This window comes from Bufo gargarizans, chromosome 2 (assembly GCF_014858855.1).
Source record: "Bufo gargarizans isolate SCDJY-AF-19 chromosome 2, ASM1485885v1, whole genome shotgun sequence".
In the NCBI taxonomy this organism is placed as follows: Eukaryota; Metazoa; Chordata; class Amphibia; order Anura; family Bufonidae; genus Bufo; species Bufo gargarizans.
In genome coordinates, this window is record NC_058081.1 from 517,709,306 (window position 1) to 517,721,979 (window position 12,674).

A 12,674-nucleotide genomic window follows, 5' to 3' on the forward strand; every position below is an offset into this window, starting at 1 on the left:
ATGTGTGTTGGGCTATATGTCAGAGATTGGTGGGAGTGAGATGGTTAAGGTGGCAGTGGGAAGGCTGCTATATGTGGTCAGGAAACTGGTGGCACAGCGGTGGATCCAGGGGAGTCCGCCAACAGTGGGTGAATTCGTGTGAAGAGTGCATGACATGTTGACTATGGAAAGAGGTGTGTTTGTGAAGAGAGATTGTCCTCAGAAGTTTGAGAAATTGTGGAATGAATGGTTATCGCATACCCATATTGTGATATAGGATATGACAGAGGTATTCATGCTCCTATTCATGGGGGGGGGGGTTGGGAGGAGTTAGGCTTATGTTATGTTTTGAGTCTACAACTGGCAATATTTGCTCTTGATTGGGTACATTGTATACTGCTGAGATTGATTTGTCATCAGATTTTGTACTTGTTTTAATTTCTGTATAATTATAGAAGAGACAGTGTACTGTCAGAAAAAGTTAAATATACTTGATCAATAAAAATGATTTAAAAAAAAAAAAAAAAAAAAAAGGGAAGAAGGTGGTATGCTACTGCACTAAACTATTCCGCAGTGATGTACACAAAACATGGGTCCATCTAATTTCCTCATCTGACCAGAATGTATTGAGCTCTGATACCGGATATGAATTGTGAATGTTTTATATATATTATTATTTATGTATGTTCTTATAAATATTTGTGGTCCTAAGGAAGAGTATGTAACATGTGCGATGGAATATGAAAAAAATTGATTTAAAAGAGTGTATTTTATAGGGTGGGTGTTTCTGCAAAGAAAGGGGAGTGGAAAGTTTGCAGATTAACCCTATATAAATGAAGTGCGTTGAGGAGGGTGTTATGGTCGCCCCTGAGGAAGCCTTAGCGGCAAAACCTAGGTCGGGCAGTGTGATTGATGGACCTGATTTTATGATTATTATAAGGCGTGTGTTTCACGATTTTATTGGGAATATAATAAAAGTTTTGTTAACTCGACTTTGTCGCCCTTCACTATGTACCCGAAACTTTGATTCCGTAGGAAGGTTGCTTTGAGGAAAGGCTACTTATCCAGCGGGACTCAAGTGTGTTGGTTGTGTCGAAGAAGATTGCCGCTTCTCTCGAGCTTGTGAATTGAGACGTCTACCTGGCAGCGCGACCACCTTTTGTACAAAGACTGATATCATCTGACCAGAACACTCAGGAGAGGGAGCAACCAGCGTATATAATTGTAAACGGTCACACGGGCTGAAGAGAGCAGGGTGGCAATACTCACCCACTCAAGAGGCTTTGTGAGGCTTTGTCCAGGGCAGCAGGGATCTCAAGACACATTCTCTCTGCAAGCTGAGCCAAACACTCCTCAATGGTGCTGTCTGGGCTGGCGGGACTGAAGACTGGTGATGTGTGCATATCAAACCCAGTGCTAGGAAAGGCTAAAACCAGAAAAACATCACTGAGAATGCAGCCTATCCATTCACTACAGAACAGCAGTGACATCACTGAGAATGCAGCCTGTCCATTCACTAGAGAGCAGTGGTGACATCACTGAGAATGCAGCCTGTCCATTCACTAGAGAGCAGTGGTGACATCACTGAGAATGCAGCCTGTCCATTCACTAGAGAGCAGTGGTGACATCACTGAGAATGCAGCCTGTCCATTCACTAGAGAGCAGTGGTGACATCACTGAGAATGCAGCCTATCCATTCACTACAGAACAGCTGTGACATCACTGAGAATGCAGCCTATCCATTCACTAGAGAGCTGTGGTGACATCACTGAGAATGCAGCCTGTTCATTCACTACAGAACAGCAGTGACATCACTGAGAATGCAGCCTATCCATTCACTAGAGATCAGCAGTGACATCACAGAGAATGCAGCCTGTCCATTCACTAGAGAGCAGTGGTGACACAGAGAATGCAGCCTATCCATTCACTAGAGCGCAGTGGTGACATCACAGAGAATGCAGCCTGTCCATTCACTAGAGATGAGTGGTGACATCACAGAGAATGCAGCCTATCCATTCACTAGAGATGAGTGGTGACATCACAGAGAATGCAGCCTGTCCATTCACTAGAGAGCAGTGGTGACATCACAGAGAATGCAGCCTATTTATTCACTAGAGATCAGTGGTGACATCACAGAGAATGCAGCCTATCCATTCACTAGAGAGCAGTGGTGACATCACAGAGAATGCAGCCTATCCATTCACTAGAGATGAGTGGTGACATCACAGAGAATGCAGCCTATCCATTCACTAGAGAGCAGTGGTGACATCACTGAGAATGCAGCCTATCCATTCACTAGAGAGCACACTTTACTGACACTCACACTGACCTGCAGAAATTTCCTCCTCCAGACTCCTCAGCTCCTCCTCTATCTCAGACTTAAGCTTACCCAGTTCTTCTTTGGCCAATGCCGTGGGGACTGGAGCATCCCGGGTGCCTGTAATGGAGATCCAAGTCTGGATTATAATATCATAGACCTCTACTGTTGCATTCTCCTCCCTTACTTTCTTCTACAGATCTACCCATGAAGTAGTTCTTGCATTCTATTCATGAACCAGAAAACTCGAGAAGAACAGATCTGTAATTGCTTCCCAGAAAGAGAAGTGCTGAAAGTGAACTGACCTGATTGAGGTCAGCCATATTGGTTCCTGCTCTAACATGGAGACATGCAGATAGAGGGGGTGACTGATCTCCTCGGTAATGGATTGTGCAGGTCTTGTGTTCAGTGCACCGGTGAGAGTCTGATCTTCCTCGACAGCCTGTCAGACTGCATCAGAAGCCAAGCAGAAAACATGGGAGGAGAAGAGGCCGCCGCTGAGAATTCCCAGCAAGCTGCATCTACAGACACTGCACAGGTTGGGGGCGCCACGGCTTATTATTCAGAAGACTAAATACCATCCCCCAGGCTGCCAGGTGGGGTACCTACCTCAGAATGAATGCAGGATTACGGATACAAGATGATACAGCTTAATTGATATGTTGCTACTGCTCATTTTCCTGGTGTACAAATAGAATGCTAGACCAGCAGTGATGACTGACACCAACAAGCATTCTGAATATTCTTTAATAGCAGTATTTAGAGTCTATGCCAATATACCCAGTGCTTACAAGAAACTACAAGTCCCAGCTAGGCGTGCAGACTAGCAATGACAAGGGCTCACCAGCTCCAGATGTAGAGGGCGCTTCCCTTGGAGCCTCCTGCACTGGGTAACCCAAGTAATTGAGCACAACATATTTGGTTTCATAGTGGAACCCAACAGGCACCGAGGACGCTGACGCCATGAGCTTGTCCAGAGGTATGGGGGACGGCAGAGCTCCTGAAATCAGAAGAGACATTGAAATCAATTTCATAAGGATCTGACACCAGGAACCTCAAAAATAAGCAGCAATACATCATGTTACACGCAGCATTGAGTGGCCATTTCTCTAGTCACATCGAGAGCTGCATACACAATGCAGATTTTCTTTCAAACTGCAGAACCTGAGCCTCTCCCTGCCTTGCTTCTACTGCTGTCTACTCTGCGTGATGCATTGTGGGAGATGTAGAGTTTACTTCAGACTTGTGAATGCAGCTTGGGATGTTACCGGAGTACAAGATGTGACAAGCAGCATTGTGGAGACAGCAGAATGGTTAATGCTGCTCCGGTTGCGACTGGAGTACACGACCTGATGTGACTTGGCATCAAAACATGTTCATAAATTGGTGGGGGGGGGGATTTATCACAAGTGGAATTGAACTCTGGGGGGACATAAAGAGTCCCCCTTCTTAATTACCACTACCATTTTGAAGGTACAGCCCAGATTATGGAATGCACCAGGAGGCTCTGCCCTGACAAGTCTCAGCAGGATGAAAGGAAGCGTGTAATCTGTGTCAGCTGGGTTATAGAGATTCTAGTCCGAAAATGACATTTGCAGCAGTCACAAACTGTTAAAAAGGGCAGGAGAACAACATTAGACGGACCACTGAGCCGCTCTGTCTAATGGGGGCTATTATCTAGCAATATATCCTGGGACCCAAGAGGAGCCGACTCCAGGAGGCCTCGGCACGCCCCTCTCCATGAAACTATTTTATGAGACGTTCAGTGTCCTTTCCCTGAGCAGAGGACACGACCTTCAGCAACTTCTGCAGCTGCAGTCCAGTCATGGCTGGCAACAGGGAAGGCCGGCACCTCCACGCCAGGGTCGCAGAGGGCCGCCCGCATCACACACAAAGTAACGCTACACAGCTCATGTGTGGAACTTCTGAGGACAACTCAAATCTCACCACTTTCACGCTTTCTGCCTGCTGTCAGTGAATAGGGACCTTCTTACTTCCCCATGAATACCTCTCACAGCTGAGTGTTTGTTACAACTGCACACAGACTAGGAGGAAGACAGAGCAGACACCAGACAGATACAGGGCAGCAACATGGTACAGGACTAGGTTAGGGAGGGGGAGGGGCAGTGTTTGGGGAAAAGTAAAAAAGAAAAGAAAGCGCAGCGACCCCCTCCTTCCAGGCATTGACGGGGTCAGATAAAGAGTTATCTAAATGTGTTGCACCCAGAAATGTTGGGCGCTCCCTACTGTTACAGCATTCCCACCCCCCTCTTTACAGTATTACACTACATGGACTGCAGGCCTGTTCTGTATACATCTATATACGGCATATACTCAACAGTACAATAGATTGTTTCCCTTAGGCCTCATGCACACTGCCGTGTTTCACGGCCGTGTGCGGGCCGTGGAACCGCGGCCTGGATCCCTCCTGAGAGCAGGAGCGCCCGGCGTCACTGGTTGCTATGACGCCGTGCGCCCCCTGCTGCCGGCACAGTACAGTAATACACTGGTATAGATCGTACCAGTGTATTACTGTACTGTGCCGGCAGCAGGGAGCGCACGGCGTCATAGCAACCAGTGACGCCGTGCGCTCCTGCTCTCAGGAGGGATCCAGGCCGCGGTTCCACGGCCCGCACACGGCCGTGAAACACGGCAGTGTGCATGAGGCGTTAAAGGGACCGTAACCCTCACAGTCTAGCTGATGCTGCTCACATAAGTAGTAATCATGGGGGCAGGGGGGGCTTCTACATATACAGGTGAAACTCGAAAAAGTAGAATATCGTGCAAAGCACATTTATTTCAGTAATGCAACTTAAAAAGGTGAAACTAACATATGAGAGACTCATTACATGCAAAGCGAGATATTCCCAGCCTTTATTTCTTATAATTTGGATGATTATAGTTTACAGCTTATGAAAACCCCATAATCCCAGTCTCAGGTGCCCTTTGCTCAGGGGGTATGGATCAGGCCTCATGCACACAACCGTATTTTGTTTCCGTGTCCGTTCAGTTTTTTTTTTTGCGGATAGGATGTGGACCCATTAATTTCAATGGGTCCGCAAAAACGTCCTATTTTTTTCTAGTTTGCGGACAAGGATAGGCATTATTACAATGGATCCGCAAAAAAAACTGATGCCATACGGAAAGTCATCCGTTTTTTTTGAGGACCGCAAAACACATACGGTCGTGTGCATGTAGCCTTAATTAGCTGACTACAGTGTGACACTTTGAGCTAGAATATTGAACCTTTTCACAAAATTCTAATTTTAAGTTGCATTACTAAAATAAATGAACTTTTGCACGATATTCAAATTTTTTCGAGTTTCACCTGATTATCCTTGAAGAACACCACAATCAGTCTCTTTCCAGTCAAACATGGAGTAATAGATGACAACTGTACAGGGGAAAGAGAGGAAACGGCAGGTGGAATGTGCCTTTAACAGTCAAAACCAATAACTTTGTGTGATTAATGTAAGACTTGGCGGCAGCCATATCTGTCCGATTTACGGGGCAGGTATAAATAATGACAGGCACCGGTATGCAGCAATCGATACTTCTATAGGATGCTGATAGCGGAGCTGCCGGGGTATGGTGCAACAGAATGTGCTGTGTAATGCCATATGTATACTGTGTATACTCCTATACAGGGCGGCGGCGGTCAGCTCAGTGGACGGCTGAAGGCAGGCCAAGCGTATAATGTGGTCTGTCAGACTGGGCTCTGGGGGCTTAGCTTCTGTCTGCAGAAAACACAGCAGTGGATTTACTTCCAACAACAGGGCCCCATGTACAGTGACCTGCGCTGCAAGAGCAGACCGAGAACAATACCATATTGTACTTATAATACACAATGGTGGTGCGCAATATCGATACTGTACCCCAATAATGGTACCAACCAGCAGTCTATGCCATCATTTATAAAAATACCCCATAGTCCATTACATCTGCACCGTACCCCGACCCTCTATTACACTGAACAAAAATATAAAAACACCACTTTTGGTTTTGCTCCCATTATGCACGGGCTGAACTCAAAGATCTGAAACATTTTCTACATATACAAAAGACCCATCACTCTCAAATATCGTTCACAAATCTGTCTAAATCTGTGTAAGTGAGCACTTCTCCTTTGCCAAGATAATCCTTCCCACCTCACAGGTGTGGCATATCAAGGTGCTGATTAGACAGCATGAATATTGCACAGGTGTTCCTTAGACTTCCCACAATAAAAGGCCACTCTGAAATGTGCAGTTTGATCACACAGCCAATGTTTGTGGGAGCGCGCAATTGGCATGCTGACTGCAGTAATGTCTACCAGAGCTGTTGCCCGTACAATGAATGTTTATTTCTCTACCATAAGCCGTCTCCAAAGGCGTTTCAGAGAATTTGGCAGTACATCCAACCGGCCTCACAACCGCAGACCACGTGTAACCACACCAGCCCAGGACCTCCACATGCAGCATTGGCTGTGTGATCAAACTGCACATTTCAGAGTGGCCTTTTATTGTGGGCAGTCTAAGGCACACCTGTGCAATATTCGTGCTGTCTAATCAGCACCTTGATATGCCACACCTGTGAGGTGGGAAGGATTATCTCGGCAAAGGAGAAGTGCTCACTAACACAAATTTTTGAACAATATTTGAGAGCAGGGTGGATAAAATTCAATGATAAAAAAAATATAAATAAATTTGAGGAAAATATTTTACCATCCAAATGTTATTTCATTATGAAAAAAAGATTACTTTTTTAATTATGAAGAATAAGGCTGTATATGTTAAATTTTTTGTTAAATTCCATTAATCCATTCACAATGTCATGCTCTTGCAGAGGTTTTTGTAAGATTATTGGGCAGTTTCTCTGCCTACAAGATATTATCACAGATGCTTGGTTTAATTTTGGAGTTCTCAAAACTGAATTTATAACATGGACAGAGTTGAGAAAAAGATCTTAATCCTAACTTCTACAAACCTATAAATACAGAATCAACCACTTCAGTGCTAAGTTTAAGGTTCAGTGAATAGAATATAAACAATATTTCTTCATCACTTTCACTTCATATCACTTTCTCGTGTAGGCTGGGCTGACAGTCTAAGTTTCTTAAAATATATATATATTCTTTAGCCAAATTAGTTAACAAAAACATGGATGTTTAAGCAAATAACATGCTGTAATGTTATTGTTGCAGTTGAATAAATCCTATTTAAATTGTTATTATTAAGGTAATGATTATTTTTCTCCTAAGTACAACAGAAAAATTGTCCAAATATGAATCTTTATGTAAAAAAACTATGATTTAAATCAAGCCTTACTGACTAGTGATTTAAATCGGTTTGATTTAAATCAAATCCACCGTGTTTGAGAGTGATGGGTCTTTTGTGCATGTAGAAAATGTTTCAGATCTTTGAGTTCAGCTCATGCAAAATGGGAGCAAAACCGAAAGTGTTGCGTTTATATTTTTGTTCAGTGAAGATCTAATAGTGTATTATAGCTACAATAAACCCGGGGCAGTCTATTACATTTCTAATTCACCCCAACAGTATATTATATCTATATTATACACCCACAGTCTACCATGTCTGTACTATACCCCCTGACTATCATATCTATACTCCGTGTCTGACTGGGGTACCTAGGGCCCACCAGTAAAATTTATTTTGGGGGCCCACGATACGGATACATTCAAATATAATAAATAATTTAACAAGTTTTTTTATATGAACATAGGCTGGTTGAGGCTACTTTCACACTAGCGTTCGGGCGGATCCGTTCTGAACGGATCCGCTCATAATAATGCAGACGGAGGCTCCGTTCAGAACGGATCCGTCTGCATTATTTTTAGCATAGAACAGCTAAGTGTGAAAATAGCCTAGTACGGATCCGTCCAGACTTTCAATGTAAAGTCAATGGGGGACGGATCCGCTTGAAGATTGAGCCACATTGTGGCATCTTCAAACGGATCCGTCCCCATTGACTTACATTGAAAGTCTGGACGGATCCGCACGGCCAGGCGGACACCCGAACGCTGCAAGCAGCGTTCAGCTGTCCGCCTGTCCGTGCAGAGGCGAGCGGAGCGGAGGCTGAACGCCGCCAGACTGATGCAGTCTGAGCGGATCCGCCTCCATTCAGACTGCATCAGGGCTGGACGGCTGCGTTCGGGTCCGCTCGTGAGCTCCTTCAAACGGAGCTCACGAGCGGACCAGCGAACGCTAGTGTGAAAGCAGCCTGAGCTGTACATTGAATATATGTATGTTGTGCAGTAAGTCTACTGTGTTATGTGCCACTTGTGTAAGGGGGTGGGAGACTAGGGGCCCACCTTGCTCAGGGGCCCAACGGGGGATTCCCCTGTACCCCTGTGGGCCAGTCCAAGCCTGTCTATACTATATACCGCAGTCTATCATATCTGTACTATATACCGCAATCTATCATATCTATACTATATACCGCAATCTATCATACTATACCCTCACAGTCTATTACATCCATTCTATACCCTAAAAGTCCATTATTTATGTGTACATTTCCTGAATGGATATCACACCTGAGGCGTGACATTCTAATATTACACCAGCAACCTATGATCCCAATGTTACATTACACCTACAGTATGCCCAGCACTAGGGGTCTGCAGCTCGAAGAGCCACGAGCTGCAGACCCCTAATATAACCCACCCGGCTGAAGAAGCACTTGTACTGAGCAACAATGCCTGTGGAAATATGTCTATATAATTAACCTCCACACGACGTGACGACACTGGCTGGCAGAGCAGCAGACCTCGGTGCAGCAGTGTTCTGGGCTGATTACAGGCCTCAGTCACCGGCTGACATGTTATGAGAGATAATGGCATTGCAAAACGTGCCGCTCACTGAATGTAACCACATCACGAGTATACTGCCGCTACAAGCAGTCGGCTCTGCTATGCGGTGACACATATATATATATAGCATGGAGGAGAGGGTGTGAGGCGAGCACATGGCATGGTCGTGGCAAGCGGCACCTACAGCAGAGGCTACCAATATAGAGATTATAGGACTATAATAACACAACAGGCCCAGGGGGTAATCTAAAGAAAATACATTATGTTTAGACCTTCCACTAGGGGGCAGGCACTTCTGCAGAGATCTGAGAGTCAATAACTAGGGCAGAAGGCAACATGCAGAGAGAACTTACAAATGTTCTACTCGTCCACTAGAGGGCAGATAAAGTTGCAGAAGATGGCGCCTATGGGAAAGGAAACTGCTGACTACAAGATGTTATCTTATGCCCCACCACCAGAGGGAGATGTCTCAACGACTGGTGTAGACAGATTATAGAATAAGGGATCATTCAAGATGTAATTCATTGATCCTCCACTAGAGGGCAGCGGTCAAAACTGTATAGAAAAGCCTAGATTGTAAATAACCCAGCATGGTTATTCCCGTCCCTTCACTAGGGTCTTTCATCAAGCCTCCTGCCTTAGAGCCGAGGCAGTCACCCCCCCAGAGGGGGAACTATGCGAGCACGCACCAAACACGGAGATCTGCCCCGGCTCCTCGTACCAGGGATGGCAGACTGCACGAACTCCCCGCCCCCTCACCTGTGGCCGCAACTAGGGCTGAGCGGTGCCTCCTGTCCCGGCTCCAGTTCTACACAGGAGCCGCAGCCATGATGGGAGGCGGAGCTCTCCGAGGCTACGTGCGAGGCGTCACGTCACGTTAGGGCGCAAGGCTGGCAGAGACACACCCACACCTGTCAGCAGCTGACCAATCGGAGACAGCAATAAACAACGTGGGTGTGGCCGGGAGAACCAGCTACTAATGAAGATGAGGGCTGAAACGCGGAAAGGCGTTTTCTGCGCTCACATTGGAAAGAATGGGTGGGGCTACTGACGTCATCACCAGCTGGGTTGGACTGTTAAAGGGGCACTGCGTCCTCTGGCTGTGTCACCTCTGGCTGTCAGTCATGCTCTGTCCATTATTATATAGTGTCATACATGTGTATAGGACCTGACAGGGGCTGGGCTGGCAAATGATTCACGTCAGATTAAGTAAAATAAGATGGACTTACATACATGTGAAATCACCTGTCCTTGCCAACAGTCATGGATTTGCAAAGACTGTCCCTATTTTTCAGAGGAAGTCCTAGGAAATTCAGGCTGTCTTGGGCTTGACTGCCCCACCTGTACATGGGCATTTCAGCTTGGTTTGGGGGTGTTCCTGGGGGCAGGCTTTACATACCTAAAATTTACCAACCACAGTGTTCTATGTTGATACACCATGTGTGACATGTGATCTGTTACGTAATGTGCTACGTTGGGCCTGGTACCACGCCTGCCACAATACTCACTAGATGTGGCAATAGGTAGGTGACAGTGCCAGATCCCCTGCCTGGATTGTGCAGCACTAGCTGGACGGTGGCAGCCTCACACTAGCTGCACCTTCTCTGAAGAAGAAAGATAACAGCATGGAGCCATATGATCAGACCCAGGAGACGACAGAGATGCTTGGCATGGGATGGAGCTGAAACAGATAACACAATATGGAGAAAGGTCTTGGGGCACCTACACACTACATCTACAGGGGCTTTTGTGACATCTCATTCTAAATCTATAGGTAATGATATGTAGTTGGTCCCCTCTTGCAGCTAAAACATCTTCCACTCTTCTAGGAAGGCGTTCTACAAGACTTTGGAGTCTGTGGGAATTTTTGCCCATTCTTCCAGGAGAACATTTGGAGAATGAGAAGGCCTTGCTCATATTCTCCATCCCAAAGGTGTTTGATGGGGTTCAGTTCAGGGCTTTCTGCAGACCAGTCAAGTTCTTCCACACCAAACTTACCTAACCATGCCTTTATGGACCTTGCTTTGTACACTGCGGCACAATCATGCTGGTACAGAAAAAGACCTTCCCCAAACTGTTGTCACAAAGTTAGACACATACAATTGTCCAAAATGCCTTGGAACTAAGAGGCCTAGGCCAACCCCTAGTACACAAACCCATAGTATTATCTCTTTTCCTCCAAACATTACAGTTGGCACAATGCAGTCAGGCAGGTAACATTCTGGCATTCACCAAACCTAGACTCATCCTTGAGGTTACCAGTCAGAGAAGTGTTATTAATCACACCACAGAACATGTTTCCACTGCTCCACAGTCCAGCTTTGGCATGCTTCACACTACTCCATCTCACGCTTGGCATTGTGCGTGGTCATGTAAAACTTGCATACAGCTGCTTGACAATGGAAACCCATGTCATTAAGATCCTGGCCCATAGTTTTTGTGCTGATGTTAAAGGGATTATCCAATATTATAAAAATGTCTCCAGATGCCAGGCCCCTTACAGTGAATATACTTACCCCGTTCCTAGCGGGTGATGCTAGGGAAGCTCATCCCCGTCCCTGCCAGCCATTGGCTGCTTCCCCCCGCGCACGGGGAGAAGCTGCAGCGGAGGTGCGGGATCCAGGAGTGGCGCGGGGAACAGGGTAAGTATATTCACTGTGAGGGGCACAGAATATGGGGGACATTTGTATATTATTGGATAACCCCTTTAATGCCAGAGGAGATTTGGATCTCTGCAGTTATTGAGTCAACAGAGCAGTAGTGACTTTTATGTACCATATGTCTCAGCACTCCATAAGCCCGCTCTGTAAGTTTAAATGGTTTCCACTTCATGGCTGAGTTTGCTAAACACTTCCACTCTCCAATAATCCGACTCACAATTAGGCCTCATGCACACGGCCGCCGTTTTGGCGGCTCGTATGCAGAATTATTCACTTCAATGGGGCCGTAAAAGATGCGGACAGCACTCCGTGTTCTGTCCGCATCCGTTGCTCCGTTCCGCGGCCCCGCGAAAAAAAATATAACCTGTCCTATTCTTGTCCGCGCATTGCGGACAAGAATAGGCATTTATATTGAAGGCTGTCCGTGCTGTTCCGCAAATTGCAGAACGCGCACAGATGCCATCCGTGTTTTGCGGACCACAAAACACACCATGGTCGTGTGCATGAGGCCATAATAGTTGAATATTTAGGAGCAGTAGGACATTTCATGAACTAGCTTGTGACAATCGTGGCATCCTATTACAGTATCATGCTGGATTTTAGTGAGCTCTTTAGAACAAGCCATTCTTTCACAAATGTTTGTAAAGGCAGACTGCATGGCAGGGGGCTGGATTTTATACACCTGTGTCAATGGAACTGAATAAACACAGAAATTTAAAGACTAAGATATGTGTTCTAATATTTTTGTCCATTTAGTGTATGATGCTATTCCTAAGTCTTGCCAAATAAACTTTTCTGGGTCAGTACTGCTCAAGCTCCTACAGAAGATGTATCCACTTCCAGGAATAAATACCTACTGACATCAGGATGCAAGATGGATGCAGAGGAGAAAACCTCTTTTACGGCT

At 45.8% G+C, this 12,674-nt stretch overlaps 1 protein-coding gene across 4 annotated transcripts in view; it reads right to left on the reverse strand.

Annotated features, from left to right (window-relative positions):
* Positions 1-10,018, reverse strand: part of BCL2L13 (BCL2 like 13) — a 28,442-nt gene extending 18,424 nt beyond the window's left edge. The window contains exons 1-4 of one of the 4 annotated variants that reach the window (XM_044281354.1): positions 9,867-10,018; positions 3,141-3,296; positions 2,369-2,416; positions 1,249-1,405 (exon numbers count right to left, since the gene is read on the reverse strand). In XM_044281354.1, coding sequence (XP_044137289.1) covers positions 1,249-1,405; positions 2,369-2,416; positions 3,141-3,261 — 326 coding nt within the window. In that variant the 5' untranslated portion in view covers positions 3,262-3,296; positions 9,867-10,018. Of the gene's footprint in view, positions 1-1,248; positions 1,406-2,302; positions 2,417-3,140; positions 3,297-9,796 lie in introns of all 4 variants that reach the window. The other 3 variants (XM_044281353.1, XM_044281351.1, XM_044281352.1) reach the window with 3 other exon arrangements.
* Between the last annotated feature and the right edge of the window lie 2,656 nt (positions 10,019-12,674).